At 42.5% G+C, this 18,755-nt stretch overlaps 1 protein-coding gene across 1 annotated transcript in view; it reads left to right on the top strand.

Annotated features, from left to right (window-relative positions):
• The window catches only part of FAT4 (FAT atypical cadherin 4), a 399,251-nt gene that overhangs the window by 362,421 nt on the left and 18,075 nt on the right, over positions 1–18,755 (top strand). Inside the window, exons 12-14 of the mRNA XM_030191762.1 lie at positions 10,283–10,368; positions 13,634–13,813; positions 17,209–17,333. Coding sequence (XP_030047622.1) covers positions 10,283–10,368; positions 13,634–13,813; positions 17,209–17,333 — 391 coding nt within the window. The remainder of the gene's footprint in view (positions 1–10,282; positions 10,369–13,633; positions 13,814–17,208; positions 17,334–18,755) is intronic.

Here is an 18,755-nt window from a genome sequence, read left to right as displayed (position 1 = left end):
ACAAGTACATGGCAAGATCCCAAAGCAGTACAATATAATTTATGCTGCTTATTCTAGAAATAAGCAGTGGATTTTCCACAAGTCCATTTTAATAATGGCTTATGACCTTTTTTAAACCCCACTAAGCTAACTGCTTTTACTACATTCTTTGGTAGCGAATATTTGGCCTGCTGTCCTTGGAGAATACCTGTTACAGATGAATAACTTTGCTGTACATGCACACATTTGTGCCTCTTTATTTAGTTAGGTATTGGAAAAAATCTGCTACCACACACATTGCTGGTTGCTCTCACAGCACAACAAAAGACATTTTTTCGTGTGCTACTGGTCAAAAACCATTTGTCCTATACTAAATTCAGCGTGCGTGTTCCAAATCCGAAGTCAGAATTGTTGTAACACGTCAGGAAATTTTGTTGTGCATAAGTTTGCCCAAATGAATTAAGCACTTGGAAAGCATTGAATAATTTTTAACAGAATGAGTTTTACTCCAACAATTACCTGATCAGCTCCTTTGAGCAGGGACTGTCCTTCTTTATTAAATTGTACAGCGCTGCGTAACCCTAGTAGCACTCTAGAAATGTTAAGTAGTAGTAGTAGTACTATATCAAAGTTTTCGTAGTAAACAGTATATGAAAATGTAATGGAATAATAAAATTTTTTAAAAGTCTTACTTCAGCAAGGCCCAGTACTGTTAAAAGTGCTTCAGGCATCTGCTTTTGCGTTTGTGACCGGTCATATTTTCCCATTGCAAAAACCAGCAGTAGTCCCCCGTCATGTTGGGATTCCAGCGGCCTTGATACCTATTCTCCATTGTAGAAATGTCTTTATGGAACTTCTCTCCATGTTTCCAATATATAATGCATTAATATTATAAGTGAATAGGCTTTGCATGTATAACTTAAAATCTAGACGTGTCAGGCAAATTTGGAGTTCATATTTGGAATCGGCGGGTTCAATTTAGTATAAATCACATGTTTTTCTCTCAGTAGCAAAATCATTGTTGCGTTGTGATAAGAATCAATATAAGAATGAATGTAATGAATATAAGAAACAGTATAATATACAAAATATAAACTGATGTCATTAAAAAAAGCAGATGTAAATTTGTCTAGGAAATACTACGGGCTCTAAGAACTCTATAAGCAGCAAAGAAACCTGTGGACAAAAACAATCCTCCAGTAAAGCTGCTTCTAAAAGTATTTGAAAGCATTATTCAGCTAATTATATAGTAGTGAGGTCTGGGGTCTGTCATTAACTACAGACTATCATTGATCTTAGCTGTTCATGGAGAACATTGGAAATCCTCTCCCCATTCATAAGCACCAGGTCCAGTATGGCCTCCTCTGAGTGGGTTCCGTTACTAGCCATGACAGAAATAATAATATTTAATGGTCGTGAGTCAGAAGAACTGAAACAAATCACCTTGAACCTGGAAGATGTAATAGTTCAACTGGCAAACTAATGAGTAGTAAACTCATTACGCCAAGCCCCCTTCCCTGCCCATCTTCAAGTCTTTGCTCAAAGCCCACCTCTTCAATGCTGCCTTCGGCACCTAACTCTCACCTTTCAGGAAATCCAAACTGCCCCAATTTGACTACCCCTATCGGACTGACTGTTCACTTGTCCTTTAGATTGTAAGCTCTTTGAGCAGGGACTGTCCTTTATGTTAAATTGTACAGCGCTGCGTAACCCTAGTAGCGCTTTAGAAATGTTAAATAGTAGTAGTAAATCGTTGAAGACTTATCTGTTCGAAGAAATCTATCGAAAGGATTAAAACACATGAAGCCCACGCATTCTGTTAATACTGCATCAATACATACTCATTTATACTCTTATCCCCTGAAATTCTAATACACTCAAACCTTAATCTACAGGTAATAATGTAACAACCAAACGTTCTCTAGCTATTGTTCTGTAATCCTATCAGTATCCATTGTTCTTCCACTATTCCATTGTTCTGTTCCCCTTGCGATACAAAGACTTTGTTTTCACTTTACTCCTCACAATGTAACCATAATCGAGTTGTAACAAACTGTACTTCCATCAATACAATGTATTGTAAGCCACACTGAACCCGCAAATAGGTGGGAAAATGTGGGATACAAATGCAATAAATAAATAAATAAAATAAATAGTAGTACCTAGACCTCAAAAATCAAATTTCAGACCTTGTATTAGTAATTTGTAACCTATCATTAAAAGAGTCTGTGGTACCTGAAGATTGACACGTGGCTAATGTAATTGCAGTGTTTTAAAAAGGACTCTAGCAGTGATCTAGAAAACTATAGACCAGTGAACCTGGCATCAGTGCCATTAAAAGTCATAGAAATTATTCTAAAGAGCAAAAGTACTCATCCTATAGATAGACAGACATGTTTTAATGGGTCAGAGCCCACGTGGATTTAGCCAAGAGAAGTATTGCAGGCCGCTACAATGAATGGGTCGATAAACATGTGGAAATAGTTGATTTAGAGCGCTATTTTAGAAAGGACATATAAATCAGGACATGTCCAGTTGTGTTAGTATTTTAGAACAGGATCTGCTGATGTACAGCCTCTTCTACCACACATGGAGAAATGGACATTTATGTACAGGTGGCGTTAATGTACCGGAGGTGAGCTTTTTTCTAATGAAGGAAAACTCTGGATTGAGAGGGCATAGGATGACGTTAAGAGGAAATAGGCTTAGGAGGAATTGAAGAAAATACTCTTTCACTGAAAGGGTGATGGAGGTTGTGGAGACGAGGACTGTGTCCGAATTTAACAACACAAACGTCGGATCCTTTAGGAAAAGGAAGAGTTATTGGTTACTGAGGACGGGCAGACTTGATGGGCCATTTGGCCCTTATCTGCTCTCATGTTCCTAGGTTACATGCAGCAGGAGCATCCATTTTTAGAAACATAAATGTCTAAAATATCAAAGGTTTATGTTATGAAATACCAACATAAGCAGTTACGTTCTGGAATATAAACATTTATGCCATCCATTTCAGAAACATAAATGTTTATTTTTCCTGAAGCTGTCACAAAGTCTAGTATCCTTTTCTAGTTTTGCTTTTGGTGGGAGAGAGGGGGGCAGCATCATCTGGGGGATTAAGGAGCTGACCTCCACAAATCCCTCCAGTGAAGCACTGCTCAGTAGGAGGCCTCTTCTGAAACCTAGACATTCTGGGTAGCAGCTGTAAATTCTGATATCGATGTTTATGGACATAGATGCGCATTCCCCATCTGAAATGGGGAATACACCTTTATTTTTTTAGGTCCACCCTAGTCCCACCTAAAACATGCCCATACCACATTTTTCAGTTGTAAAATTAGAATATAGACGTTTATGCACTATAAGCATTTAAAAACAGTTTATGCATGTCTAAACCCTGAAAAACTCTTCTAAAATAAGCACCACAGTGTATCTGGATTTTCAGAAGGTGTGTCAGAATGAAAAAGTCATGAGATAAGAGGCAATGTCCTGTTTTGTATTAAGAATTGTGAAAGATAGGGGACAGAGAGTAGCAATAGTTTTCTCGGTGGTGAAAGATAAATAGTGGAGTGCCCTAGGGATTTCTACTTGCTCTGGTGCTTTTTAGCATGTTTATAAATGGTCACTAATGAGAAACAGCAAGTGAGGTGATCAGATTTGCAAATAACTGAAAGAAATTTGCAGGAGGGCCTTGCAAGATGGGAAGTCTGGGTATCGAAATAGATGAAACTTAATGTGGACAAGTGCAAAGTGATGCACATTATAATGGGGGTCCACTTCCTCCTCTTGGGTGGAGCCAGCAAGCCTGTGGGGCTCTCAGGGTTCCAGGACAGAATACAGCTGATACTGGGACTGAGGGCCAAAGTATTTTATTATCAAGGCAATTTCATACCAAAAATCATAATATGTTCCTCAAAACAAAAGGTACAGTCCTCATAAGATAAGCCTCAAAAGAAAACAGTACAAGTCCAAAAAACCCCCCTGCAAATGTTCAGTTCCTCACGAGTTCAGGCCCTCTACTAGGCCTTAGTTCCCCCCCCCCCCCCCTTCAGAAGGGTCATTGAGACAAGGACTGTGTCAGAATTAAAGAAAGCGGAAAAGGAGGTTACTGAGGATGAGCAGACTGGATGGGTCATTTGATCCTTATCTACCGTCATGTTTCTGTGTTTCTCCTGTCGAGTATCATCCAATCAGTTGTCTTTGCTTTTATATAAGGAGAAAGGACTTACACAGTCTGGAAAAGCTCACCAGTGATGTCATCTTTAGATAATTATTATATTGGCCCACTAAACGATAGCATACATTTTAAAGGATAACATGATGACAGCAAATCAAGTAAATGTCTTGTAGCATCCGCACATATGCAAAAGACAACAAAGTTATCTTGCAAAGCTGAAACGATGGGCATCTATTGTTGATCCTCATAGTGAATCGCTAATGTAACAGTAATGAAGGTTCAATTGCAGTGATACCATTACATTATGAGCTAGAGAGAGCCTTGTCAGAGCCTCTTCTGTAAAGGAACAGAGGTGCTTTCCTTGGTAGAACAATAGCCTAACTGAGTGAATGCCTAACGTTTAGGCGCAATTGCGCCAGCCATAGAAATGGTGTGTCATCATGCCTAAATGCAGCAGCTATGCATGTAACTCACAGAATTCTATAAGTTACATGCATAAGTTTGGGTCACACCCATGGTCTGCCCCTGTGTTACGTTAATCAGGTCTTTGCAGAATAGAACTGAAGTGACATGTCAGCTTATGTTTCTGCTTATGCTTGATCATTTCACTATTGTTATGCTCTTTAACCAAATTGTAGGTTTTGATAAACTGTACCTGCTGCACACTTGGGTAACTCTCTTTTCATAAAGATGGTAAATAAATCCCACAATTTCCCCCTTTGTACCATGATCTAGAGGGCTTGCTGGATAAATTTATACATGATTTGAGTATGCAGAACTGTGTTTTTTGTGCTCAAGTAGACGCTTATAAAATTTCCTGCAGTATACAAGCTTAAAAATTAGGCACTCGGAAAACAGAGAACTAGATTCTATGTATGGCGCCTGAAAAATCGGGGCCAAAAATACTTCCACCTAGGCATATTCTGTAAACCGTGCCTAGGTTTAGCTTGTTTATAGAATACTCCTAGCGACCATGCCTGCTCCTAACTCTGATCGAGGGACCGTATATATTATATTGTATGTGGGGACTTCAAAGTAAGTAGTAATATATAGTGTCCCAAACAAAAAAAGTTTTAGCTCTTGTAATTTTATAACATCACAGATATCTTATCTAGATTTAAACAGGAGTAGTATTATGATAGAACTTTAATCAGCTTCAGCCATACGATGAAATATCATTCTCTTTTTCCGGGGATCATCAGATATTACTGCAACTGTGGAGGAGTGGCCTAGTGGTTAGGGTGGTGGACTTTGGTCCTGGGGAACTGAGTTCGATTCCCACTTCAGGCACAGGCAGCTCCTTGTGACTCTGGGCAAGTCACTTAACCCTCCGTTGCCCCATGTAAGCCGCATTGAGCCTGCCATGAGTGGGAAAGCGCAGGGTACAAATGTAACAAAAAGAAAATAGATACTATTGGAGATTCTACATGGAATGTTGCTACTATTGGAGATTCTACGTGGAATGTTGCTACTATTGGACATTCTACATGGAATGTTGCTAGCAACATTCCATGTAGAAGGCTGCGCAGGCTTCTGTTTCTGTGAGTCTGACGTCCTGCACATACGTGCAGGACGTCAGACTCACAGAAGCAGAAGCCTGCGCGGCCACATTGGTGATCTGCAAGGGCCGACTTCTACATGGAATGTTGCTCCTTGTGACTCTGGGCAAGTCACTTAACCCTCCATTGCCCCATGTAAGCCGCATTGAGCCTGCCATGAGTGGGAAAGCGCAGGGTACAAATGTAACAAAAATAAAATAGATACTATTGGAGATTCTACATGGAATGTTGCTACTGTTGGAGATTCTACATGGAATGTTGCTAGTAGGACTCTGGGCAAGTCACTTAACCCTCCATTGCCCCATGTAAGCTGCATTGAGCCTGCCATGAGTGGGAAAGTGCAGGGTACAAATGTAACAAAAATAAAATAGATACTATTGGAGATTCTACATGGAATGTTGCTACTGTTGGAGATTCTACATGGAATGTTGCTATTCCACTAGCAACATTCCATGTAGAAGGCTGCGCAGGCTTCTGTTTCTGTGAGTCTGACGTCCTGCACGTACAGACTCACAGAAGCAGAAGCCTGCGTGGCCACATTGGTGATCTGCAAGGGCCGACTTCTAGTGGAATAGCAACATTCCATGTAGAATCTCAAATAGTAGCAACAGTGGAGGAGTGGCCTAGTGGTTAGGGTGATGGACTTTGGTCCTGGGGAACTGAGGAACTGAGTTCGATTCCCACTTCAGGCACAGGCAGCTCCTTGTGACTCTGGGCAAGTCACTTAACCCTCCATTGCCCCATGTAAGCCACATTGAGCCTGCCATGAGTGGGAAAGCGCAGGGTACAAATGTAACAAAAAAAAAATAGATACTATTGGAGATTCTACATGGAATGTTGCTATTCCACTAGCAACATTCCATGAAGAAAGGCTGCGCAGGTTTCTGTTTCTGTGAGTCTGACGTCCTGCACGTACGTGCAGGACGTCAGACTCACAGAAGCAGAAGCCTGCGCGGCCACATTGGTGATCTGCAAGGGCCGACTTCTACATGGAATGTTGGAATAGCAACATTCCATGTAGAATCTCAAATAGTAGCAATAGTGGAGGAGTGGCCTAGTGTGGAGGAGTGGTCTAGTGGTTAGGGTGGTGGACTTTGGTCCTGGGGAACTGGGTTCGATTCCCACTGCAGGCACAGGCAGCTCCTTGTGACTCTGGGCAAGTCACTTAACCCTCCATTGCCCCATGTAAGCCGCATTGAGCCTGCCATGAGTGGGAAAGCGCAGGGTACAAATGTAACAAAAAGAAAATAGATACTATTGGAGATTCTACATGGAATGTTGCTACTATTGGAGATTCTACGTGGAATGTTGCTACTATTGGAGATTCTACATGGAATGTTGCTAGCAACATTCCATGTAGAAGGCTGCGCAGGCTTCTGTTTCTGTGAGTCTGACGTCCTGCACGTATGTGCAGGACGTCAGACTCACAGAAGCAGAAGCCTGCGCGGCCACATTGGTGATCTGCAAGGGCCGACTTCTACATGGAATGTTGCTCCTTGTGACTCTGGGCAAGTCACTTAACCCTCCATTGCCCCATGTAAGCCGCATTGAGCCTGCCATGAGTGGGAAAGCGCAGGGTACAAATGTAACAAAAATAAAATAGATACTATTGGAGATTCTACATGGAATGTTGCTACTATTGGATATTCTACGTGGAATGTTGCTACTATTGGAGATTCTACGTGGAATGTTGCTACTATTGGAGATTCTACATGGAATGTTGCTACTATTGGAGATTCTACTTGGAATGTTGCTACTATTGGACATTCTACATGGAATGTTGCTAGCAACATTCCATGTAGAAGGCTGCGCAGGCTTCTGTTTCTGTGAGTCTGACGTCCTGCACGTATGTGCAGGACGTCAGACTCACAGAAGCAGAAGCCTGCGCGGCCACATTGGTGATCTGCAAGGGCCGACTTCTACATGGAATGTTGCTCCTTGTGACTCTGGGCAAGTCACTTAACCCTCCATTGCCCCATGTAAGCCGCATTGAGCCTGCCATGAGTGGGAAAGCGCAGGGTACAAATGTAACAAAAATAAAATAGATACTATTGGAGATTCTACATGGAATGTTGCTACTATTGGAGATTCTACGTGGAATGTTGCTACTATTGGAGATTCTACATGGAATGTTGCTACTATTGGAGATTCTACGTGGAATGTTGCTACTATTGGAGATTCTACATGGAATGTTGCTACTATTGGAGATTCTACATGGAATGTTGCTACTATTGGAGATTCTACGTGGAATGTTGCTACTATTGGAGATTCTACATGGAATGTTGCTACTATTGGAGATTCTACGTGGAATGTTGCTACTATTGGAGATTCTACGTGGAATGTTGCTACTATTGGACATTCTACATGGAATGTTGCTAGCAACATTCCATGTAGAAGCCTGCGCGGCCACATTGGTGATCTGCAAGGGCCGACTTCTACATGGAATGTTGCTCCTTGTGACTCTGGGCAAGTCACTTAACCCTCCATTGCCCCATGTAAGCCGCATTGAGCCTGCCATGAGTGGGAAAGCGCGGGGTACAAATGCAAAAAAAAAAAAAAAAAACTCACACCATTGGAAGTCAGCGTTCCTTGCTCTGTTGAGCAATTGTTGTGACGCAAATCCTCATGAGCCTCTTCCCCGAGGAAGTTTTTTTCGAAACCTGGCCAAGTCGGCAGAGGTTCTCCTCTGGTTTAAAAGTTGCTGCCATTTGCAAAAAAAAGAAAAAAAAGATAAGTGTTTATGTTCTGCTACATATGTTTTTGAAATAAGTTAAAGTTATGCACTTCATGAATTCTTACTTCCACTGAGGATTCAGATGAGAAAATTCCTAAAGGGTGGTCTTATGAAGTTTTGTGCCACAACCATTGCTCAACAGAGCAAGGAACGCTGAGTTCCAATGGTGTGAGTTGCAGTAATATCTGATGATCCCCGGAAAAAGAGAATGATATTTCATCGTATGGCTGAAGCTGATTAAAGTTCTATCATAATACTACTCCTGTTTAAATCTAGATAAGATATCTGTGATGTTATAAAATTACAAGAGCTACCGTATTTTTCGGACTATAAGACGCACCGGACCATAAGACGCACCTAGGTTTTAGAGGAGGGAAATAGGAAAAAAAAATTTTTCCTTGTTCCCTCCTCTAAAACCTAGGTGCTCCGGTGCGTCTTGTCCGAATCCCTCCCTTCGAGTTCGGGATCGCCCTCCCCCCGGCCCTGTCACCACTTCTCCCTACTCACGTCACGCGATCTTCCCTGGTGGTCTAGTGACGTTGGGGCAGGAAAGAGCCCCCTCTTTCCTGCCCAGCGCGCTGCTCTCCGTCCTCCTGTATGCTGCCTGACGGTCTCGGCGGCCATTTTGAATCTCGCCGAGACCGTCAGGCTGCATACAGGAGGACACTAGACCACCAGGGAAGATCGCGTGAGTGGTGACAGGGCCATCCCGAACTCGGAGGGCAGGCGGGTGGGCGATCCCGAACTCTGAGGGAGGGAGGGAAATCTCTACCTTCGGACTATAAGACGCACCTCCCATTTTCCTCCCAAATTTGGGGGGAAAAAGTGCGTCTTATAGTCCGAAAAATACGGTAAATCTTTTTTTGTTTGGGACACTATATATTACTACTCCTAACTCTGGGCACAACCATTTACGCCAAATGAAACATGGGATAAATACTGGCTCCTAAGTTAGGCGCAGAGCATATGTATATTCTATAAGCGTACATGTAGATTTTCAGATGGCCCACAGTCCGTCCATTCCATACCCACGTCCACGCTCCCTTTTTAATAGCGTGCATTAGAATTTATGCGCTTCACTTTACAGAATATGCCTAGCGGGTTGCGTGCATAAATTCTGATTAATGCCAATTAGTATCAGTAATTGTTTGTGAAATGGCAATTATCGGCACTGATTGACTTAAGTAATTAAATTGCACACACAAATCCAGAATCCGACCGGATTTGCGCACACAATTCAGTCGCACTATATAAAATCCAGGGGATAGCGCCTACTTTGACATGGTATATGCACAAGTGTTCCCAGGGCCAGAGAATGGGTGAATTTGGGGCAGAATCGGTACTTGTGCATTTGTGTATGCTTTTTATATTACTATAAGAACACTTTTCCCAGCAATGATAATCAAAAAATATGTATGTTGTGACAAGGCAGAGTAACGAGGGGCTAGATATGAACAATATAACTAAAGCTGAACTTCTACATCAGTTTGTGGAGCTTCTCCCTTACTTAATATTCTTTTATGCTTATATAAATAATCGCCAAGCAGTTTACACTCCAAACGTGCCACACAAAACAGTTTGGCTCATTCACATTTTTTCCAGCAAACCAAATCTGGTGGCTCTTCATACAGAAGGTGACAGGTTCAACTCCTAAGAACTGTATTTGGAAAACTAGACTGTGCTCCTGCAGATGAAATGTTCCCTTTTTAATTAAAGTACTTAATATTACACTTATGAATACAAAACAACTGGCATTGCGGTCCAGAACTTTATAAAAGGTAGTAAGACAACATTTAAAGTAAAAAATTAAACCTTTGTTATATGTGTCCATTGTAGGCAGCATCTCTGACAGTGGACTCCTGTTCCGAAGATCGAGAACCAGGTTATTGTACTGTCAGTAACGTGGCTGTCTCCACAGACTGGTAAAGTGTTCTCCCTTTAATTCTTTATTATAAGCACGACCTCGATTTACCATGCCCTTGGAAATTGTTCCCCCGTTTGCAACTGGCTGTGGAATCAAAGCAAACTGCCCTCCCACTCTTACTCCAGCTGTTCTTTCCCTGCAGCAGTAATTCAGGCTGGACCAGTCATGCCTTTGTCCTTCCCCTACTATCCAACAGATAGAATCCTGGGTGTGGCCGATCTGTCACAGGAGGAGCTGCTAAGAATGGGCTTTCGCTCAGGAGGATAAGCCACTGCTACTGAGGCTCTGGCCAAGAGGAACTTCTTCTGCTGCAGCCTGTGGATGTCTTGTGCCACCAGGCCACACAACAAGGACAGGGAGAAGAAAATAGGCTGTAATGAGGGAAATAGCAGAACGGGGGGGGGGGGGGGGGGGGGGGGGAAGGGATTTTGCTGTGTCAGAGAAATCAGAACAGAGGGGGGGGGGGGGGAAGGAATTTTGCTGTGTCAGAGAAAGCAGAACAGAGGGACCAGAAAAGGGATTTTGCTGTGTCAGAGAAATCAGAAAGGGGGGGGGGGAAAGGAATTTTGCTGTGTCAGAGAAAGCAGAACAGAGGGACGAGAAAAGGGATTTTGCTGTGTCAGAAAAAGCAGAGCAGAGGGACTGGAAAAGGGATTTTGCTGTGTCAGAGAAAGCAGAACAGAGGGACAGGAAAAGGGATTTTGCTGTGTCAGAGAAAGCAGAACAGAGGGACCAGAAAAGGGATTTTGCTGTGTCAGAGAAATCAGAACGGGGGGGGGGGGGGGGGGGGAGGAATTTTGCTGTGTCAGAGAAAGCAGAACAGAGGGACGAGAAAAGGGATTTTGCTGTGTCAGAAAAAGCAGAGCAGAGGGACTGGAAAAGGGATTTTGCTGTGTCAGAGAAAGCAGAACAGAGGGACAGGAAAAGGGATTTTGCTGTGTCAGAGAAAGCAGAACAGAGGGACCAGAAAAGGGATTTTGCTGTGTCAGAGAAAGCAGAACAGAGGGATGGGAAAAGGGATTTTGCTTTGTTAGAGAAAGCAGAACAGAGGGACGGGGGAAAAGGGATTTTGCTGTGTCAGAGAAAGCAGAACAGAGGGACAGGGAAAAGGGATTTTGCTGTGTCAGAGAAAGCAGAACAGAGGGACAGGAAAAGGGATTTTGCTGTGTCAGAAAAAGCAGAACAGAGGGACTGAAAAGGGGATTTTGCTGTGTCAGAGAAAGCAGAACAGAGGGGCGAGAAAAGGGATTTTGCTGTGTCAGAGAAAGCAGGACAGGAAAAGGGATTTTGCTGTGTCAGAGAAAGCGGAACAGAGGGACGGAAAAGGGATTTTGCTGTGTCAGAAAAAGCAGAACAGAGGGACTGGAAAAGGGATTTTGCTGTGTCAGAGAAAGCGGAACAGAGGGACTGGAAAAGGGATTTTGCTGTGTCAGTTTTTCTTACTGTGTCATAAAAAGAGAAGAGACTGAAGCTGAGAACCTGGAGAGAGGGAGGGCTGGAAGATGGGTCAGATAAAACAAATTGGGAAGAAGAGTTTGAGCGAAAGAGGAAAAACTACTACTACTTAACATTTCTAGAGCGCTACTAGGGTTACGCAGCACTGTACGTTAACAAAGAAGGACGGTCCCTGCTCAAAGGAGCTTACAATCTAAAGAACGAAATGTCAAGTTAGGGCAGTCTAGATTTCCTGAGTAGAGGTGTAGTGGTTAGGTGCCGAAGGCGACATTGAAGAGGTGGGCTTTGAGCAAGGATTTCAAGATGGGCAGGGAGGGGGCCTGGCGAATGGGCTCAGGGAGTTTATTCCAAGCATGGGGTGAGGCGAGGCAGAAAGGGCGGAGTCTGGAGTTGGCGGTGGTGGAGAAGGGTACTGAGAGGAGGGATTTGTCTTGAGAGCAGAGGTTACGGGTAGGAACGTAAGGGGAGATGAGGGTAGAGAGGTAAGGAGGGGCTGCAGATCGAGTGCATTTGTAGGTTAGTAGGAGAAGCTTGAACTGTATGCGGTTCCTGATTGGAAGCCAGTGAAGTGACTTGAGGAGAGGGGTGATATGAGTGTATCGGTCCAGGCAGAAGATAAGGCGTGCAGCAGAGTTCTGAAGGGATTGAAGGGGGGATAAATGGTTAAGTGGGAGGCCAGTGAGGAGTAGGTTGCAGTAGTCAAGGCGAGAGGTAATGAGAGAGTGGATGAGAGTTCGGGTGGTGTGTTCAGAGAGGAAAGGGCGAATTTTGCTGATGTTAAAGAGGAAGAAGCGGCAGGTCTTGGCAGTCTGCTGGATATGCGCAGAGAAGGAGAGGGAGGAGTCAAAGATGACACCGAGGTTGCGGGCAGATGAGACGGGGACGATGAGGAAAAAATTATAGATGAGCTGTGAAGATGAGAAGGACAAAGTGAACTAAAAGAAGGGGACTGAAAAGTAAAAGAGAAAAGCTGGATAGGAAAAATGAAAAGAAAGTGAGAAAAAGAGTGAATACAATTATCTAGGAAAAGGTCACAAAGAAAATTAAACATAATATTTCAAATGCAAAAATATGTTCCGCAAATCAGAAAATTGCCACAGATTCTCACAAACGTTAAAGCAAATTGTTGTATTCCTGCTGTAGCGTCCACTGCTGAGTTGCTGTAGAAAGCCAGGTGGAAGGAGGGGGAGAGGCAGTATTTATGAGCTTTGATGGGATGTCAAAGAAAGAAACCTCACTGTTGAAACTGGGTTTAGAAACTTTTTAAACAATGAGTATTCTCCCAGGAATGTTGTTGCTGAGCTTAATCAGAAGGGGAACAAATTCCAAGCTTGATTCATCAAAGGTTTTTTCCCCATAGACATATTATAGGAGAAGACCTTTGCTAAGTTATGTTTGAAACTCCAGACATTAATTACAGTATTAACTATATGCCCATTTCAACATGTATTTGAGTATATCGACTATATACTGAGAATATATATTGTGCAAATGTCTGTGCCTGCCACACAAAAGTAATACATTAGTGCTTCTGTTAGTAGACTCTAGACTATATGAGCCATGGCTGTGGTAGTTCTATCTATGCATTTAGGATTTTTAAAACACTGTTGTGTCAATTGATTTCAATTTGTCCCTCTATGTGCATGTTTGAGGGTTACTGCAATTCCTGAATAATGAAGACACCGTCACAGTTTCACACAGTGTACACAATAATTCTTTTCGCATGCATGGTCTGCTGTGGTATTGTTTAATTACAGCTCCCACGGGTTTAGGTACTAATGAGTCAGGATTTCTGCTTTTTTTTGTAGGACTTTGGATGTACAACCAAACAGAATGACAGTTGGAGGGATTAGGTCTCTGGAGCCCATTCTTCAAAGAAGAGGACAAGTGGAAAGCCATGATTTTGTCGGTTGCATAATGGAATTTGCAGTCAATGGACGCCCATTGGAACCTAGTCAGGCTCTAATAACTCAAGGAATCCTAGATCGGTATGTACGTATATGTGACAGAGCAAGCATTTTAACTGCAACTGTGACAGTTCTCCAGTTTAGAATCAGAAGACCCGCAGGTGACTGGGATAGGCTGTTCAGTGACAGTGATGTCAGTCGTTAAAATTTATCATCTTACATTCAGAGCAACTGCACATTAAAATGAGTTTAGGAAGTTCAGATTGGGACTTCTTAGAAACATAGATAAAGACTACATGGTCCATCAAGTTTGCCCAACCATACTGTTTGCCACCTCTTCTCCTTTAGAGATCCTTTGTACTTATTCCAGTCTTCGTCTCCACTATCTCCACCAAGAGGCCGTTCCACACATGCAGCACCCTTTCCGTAAAGAAATATTTACATAGATCACTCCTGAGTTTATCACCTTCACCATATGCCCCCTTGTTCCAGAGCTTTCTTTCGGTTGAAAAAGACTCACCTCCCATGTATTTATGTCTGTATCATATCTCCTCTCTCCTGCCTTTCTTCCAAAGTTTTGCATATTGAGACCTTTAGGTTTGTCCCCATATGTTTTATAATGAAGACCAAGGGCCGTTTTAGTAGCTATCCTCTGTATTCTGTTTATATCCTTTGAAGGTGTGATCTCCAGAATTGCACACAATACTCTAAATGAGTTCACACCAGAGACTTGTACAGAGGCATCATCACCTCCTTTTGTCTGGCTGCCCAGTCTTGTCCCTGTGCAACCAAGAATCCTTCTGGCTTTTGCCATCGTCCTTTCTACGTGTTTGGCCACCTTAAGATCATCAGATATGATCACTCCTTCTTTTTTCATGCAAAAAAAGTCCTTCAACCCCTATACTATACTCCTCGCGGGTTTGTGCAGCCCAAATGCTTGATCTTGCATTTTTTTAACATTAAATCTCAGCTGCCAAAGTGCAGACCATTCTTCAAGCTTCGCTAGAGCTCTCTTCATTATTGTAGATATTGGCTTAATTTACAAACAGGCAAATCTTACCAGACAGCCCTTCCACAATATTGCTTACAAAAACATTAAAAAGCACTAGAACAAGTACATAAGTAATGCCACACTGGGAAAAGACCAAGGGTCCATCGAGCCCAACATCCTGTCCACGACAGCGGCCAATCCAGGCCAAGGGCACCTGGCGAGCTTCCCAAACAAGGACTGTAACATCCCTTTCCTCAGAGTGAACTCTATATATCACTATCCTTTGTCACTTTCCACTCAACCAGTTTCTAACTCAATGACTTTAGGATCTATATGAAGGTCACTTGGTTTATTTAGTAGTCTCTTATACAGAACTGTGTCAAGACTTTGCTAATATCTATGTATCCTAAATCGAGCGCCCCCCCCCCCCCCCCCCCTCAATCCAACGATCTGATCACCCAATCAAAGAAATTAATCAGGTCCATCTGACAAGACCTATCTCTAGTAAAACCGTGCTGCCTCAGTTCTTGCAATCCATTGGTTTCCAGAAACTTCACTATTCTCTGTTTTAGAAGTGTTTCCATTAATTTACTCATCACAGAGGTCAGACTAACTGGCCTGTAGTTCTGAACCTCCTCCTGTTTTATGGAGAGGGATCACATCTGCCTTTCTCTAGTCCTCTGGGACTTATCCCAATTCTAGAGAAGCACTGAAAACGTCAGACAGTAAAGCTACCAGAATTTTCGTAAGTCCCTTCAGTATCCTTGGTTGTATTCCATCTGACTCCATTGCTTTCTCTAACTTTAGTGTGACTAGCTCCTCATGAACACAATCTTCTGAAAATTATTCAAGGTCTACAACATTTTCCATCCTATTTGTGTTTGTCTTCTGCGATCCTGCTTCTGGCCCTTCAGCTCTGTACACAGAACAGAACTATTTGTTAAGCAATTCCACCTTATCCTTATTAGCGTCTGCATATTCTTACCCTTCACCTTTGAGTCTCACAATGCCACTTTTGCACTTCCTCCTATCACTAACATCTTAAAAATGTATTGTCCCCCCATTTTATCATATTGGATATTTTTCTTCCATTTGCATCTTTGCTCCTGATAATTTACCAGCCTTGCTTTCCAGATACTGGTTTCTTGGCTTCCTCTTTCTGCAAGCTTCTGCTAATCTCTTTTTTTCCTTACCTTTCTGCTACTACTTTTGAAAACCAAAGCAGTCTTCATGTCTTCTTACTTTTCTTTACTTTCCTAACAAAAAGGTTTGCATTCCATAAAATAGCTCCTTTCAATTGTGCCCAGTGTTTCTGTACTTCCCCCCCAGAGGTTCCGAACTCCTTGAGGTATTCCCCCATCATGATAAAGTTAGTTTTTTTGAAGTTTAAAAGTTTCACTTTTGAATGATCCTTCTCTACACCTGTCTTAATATTAAACCACACCCTCTGGTGATCACTGGATGCCAGATGATTATCCACTATAACACTGGAAACACTCTCCCCATTAGTAAGCACTAAGTCCAGTATGTCCCCATCCTGCGTGGTTTCCACTACCAACTGCTGGAACAGATTTCCCTACTTCTAGATGGCCCTGCAACAGGGATGCCCCAGTCAACATCCAGCATATTAAAATCACCCATTAGTAGTACTTCCCCTTTCATTGCTACATTGTGACTGTCTTTAATCAAACCCCTATCCATTTCTTCTGTCTATGAAAGGGGCCTCTGTATCGCACCAATGAAAACAGATTTACCATTCCCTCTTTTCAGATTAACCCACATTGTGTTCTCCTTACCCTATAAGTCCCGCAATTCTATTGCTTTAATATTATCGTTAAAATATATCATTATTCCTTCTCCCTTTTCCTAATCTGACCTTCCTGAATAGTATAACTAAGTTCCAGTCATGGTTCTCTTTCAATCATGTCTCTGTGATCACCACTAAATCCAAGTCAGCATCTTCCATGCCTCTGTTTCCCATATTATGGATATTCTTTTAAATTTGCTACTCTAAGCAATGTTCATCCCCACATGTAGAAGCACTCATACTGTATGAAATGAACCTGTTTTAATTAATTATGTTGTAATTATTTACAAAACCCCCTTGTAAAGCCCCTTCAACTTATAGAAGTCATAAGAGTTACAAATGACCCCACTGTTTGGATGTGGCTGATCCTTATTAGCTACAAGATGAGATAGAAAACACATGAACCAGTAGGATCCTACTGCATGTGTGCTAGCCTCTGACCTTGGTTCAAACATACCTGCTTCAGGAGTTCAGGTGAATTGTTGTGGGTAGTGTTTAAATGGAGACAAGAATGAAGACCAGCAGTGAAGTGTGTCATTGTTGAAGGTTAGGTACCATTGGTGGCTGTATGTACTTTAAAAATACTGCATTGCAAAGAGGAGCTTAGCTTCCATTTAGCAATACAGAGTGACAAGGCATAGATTCTATCCGTAAATTTGCTTCTGTGATTTATTTTAGATGTCCTAGGTTGGACGGAGCTTGCACGACGAGTCCATGCCAACATGGTGGCTCCTGTGTTGATTACTGGTCCTGGCAGCAGTGCAACTGCAAAGACGGATTTGCTGGGAATCACTGTGAAAAATGTATGTCTGTATACCCCCTTCCCCACCCCTATCTGGTCAGTGATGTATTTTCTTCGCTGTCATCTACAGTTTGTTACACAGTGCAATCAAATCAGATGTTTTCTTTTTTTTTTTTTTTTTGGTTCCGCATGGGAACTCAGGTTAAATACTATAAAAATTCATGCTTTAAAAAAAAACACACATAATGTGGGTAATTTAAGTCATTTTTGCCCATAGGCAGCAACATACACTTGTAGCATGGCTCTTCTAAACTTGCACCAGTCATTGAAGTAATATGTTGGCAGGCACACACATACTTATACTGTAGGTGTTGCTGGGGGTCGATCTGCATGAAGCATGGGCAAAGTATGTACATACTTAAATAGTCTATATATGGACATTTGCACCTGCTCTCAAGTAGGCGTAATGTCTGCATCTGCAATATAGGTGCAATGTCTGCAGGATTTATTCTAGGTGCCTATAGTGGAGGAGAAAGGGGGGCAGATAAGAGAGGTTTACCCAGTGAACAGAGTTCCTGGGGAGTAATGTAGGGAGAGATAAGAGTGGAGAGGTACTGAGGAGCTGCAGAGTGAATGCACTTGTAAGTCAATAAGAGAAGTTTGAACTGTATGCGGAAACAGCAGAACTTTGAACAGATTGAAGGGGAGAGAGATGGCTTAGTGGGAGATCTGTGAGAAGAAAGTTGCAATAGTCTAAGTGAGAGGTGATAAGAGTGTGGATAAGGGTTCTGGTAGTGTGCTCAGAAAGGAAAGGACAAATTTTGTTGATATTATTGAGAAAAAACGACCAGTTTTAGCAGTCCATTGAATATGTGCAGAGAAGGAGAGAAAGAAGTCGAAGATGACTAAGGTTAGGAGCTGGTGAGACAGGGAGGATGAGAGTATTGTCCTCAGAGATAGAGAATGGGAAAAGAGGAGAGGTTGGTTTAGGGGGAAAGATAAGAAGCTCAGTCTTGGTCATGTTTAGCTTCAGATGGCGGTGAGACATCCAGGCAGGCTGATACTTTGGTTTGGATTCCTGCTGAGATTTCTGGTGTGGAGAGGTAGATCTGGGAGTCATCAGTGTAAAGATGATACTGAAAACCATGGGATGAGATCAGAGTACCAAGGGAAGAAGTATAGATGGAGAAAAGAAGAGGTCCCTGGACAGAACCCTGAGATACACTGACTTATAGTGGGATAGAAGTGGAGGAGGATCCACCAGAGTATACACTAAAAGTGCACTGGTAGCGATAAGAAGAAACCCAGGAAAGAACAGAGTCCTGAAATCCAAGTGAGAACAGCGTATCAACAAGTAGGTGGTGATCAACAGTGTCAAAAGCTGCAGATCGAGAAGGATGAGGATAGAATAGAGACCTTTGGATCTGACCATGAACAGGTCATTGGAGACTTTAGCAAGCGCTGTTTCAGTTGAATGAAGAGA

Source organism: Microcaecilia unicolor, chromosome 2 (genome assembly GCF_901765095.1).
Source record: "Microcaecilia unicolor chromosome 2, aMicUni1.1, whole genome shotgun sequence".
Taxonomy (NCBI): Eukaryota; Metazoa; Chordata; class Amphibia; order Gymnophiona; family Siphonopidae; genus Microcaecilia; species Microcaecilia unicolor.
Note: the sequence above shows the minus strand (reverse complement) of the source record. Positions and strands in the feature narration are given on the sequence as shown.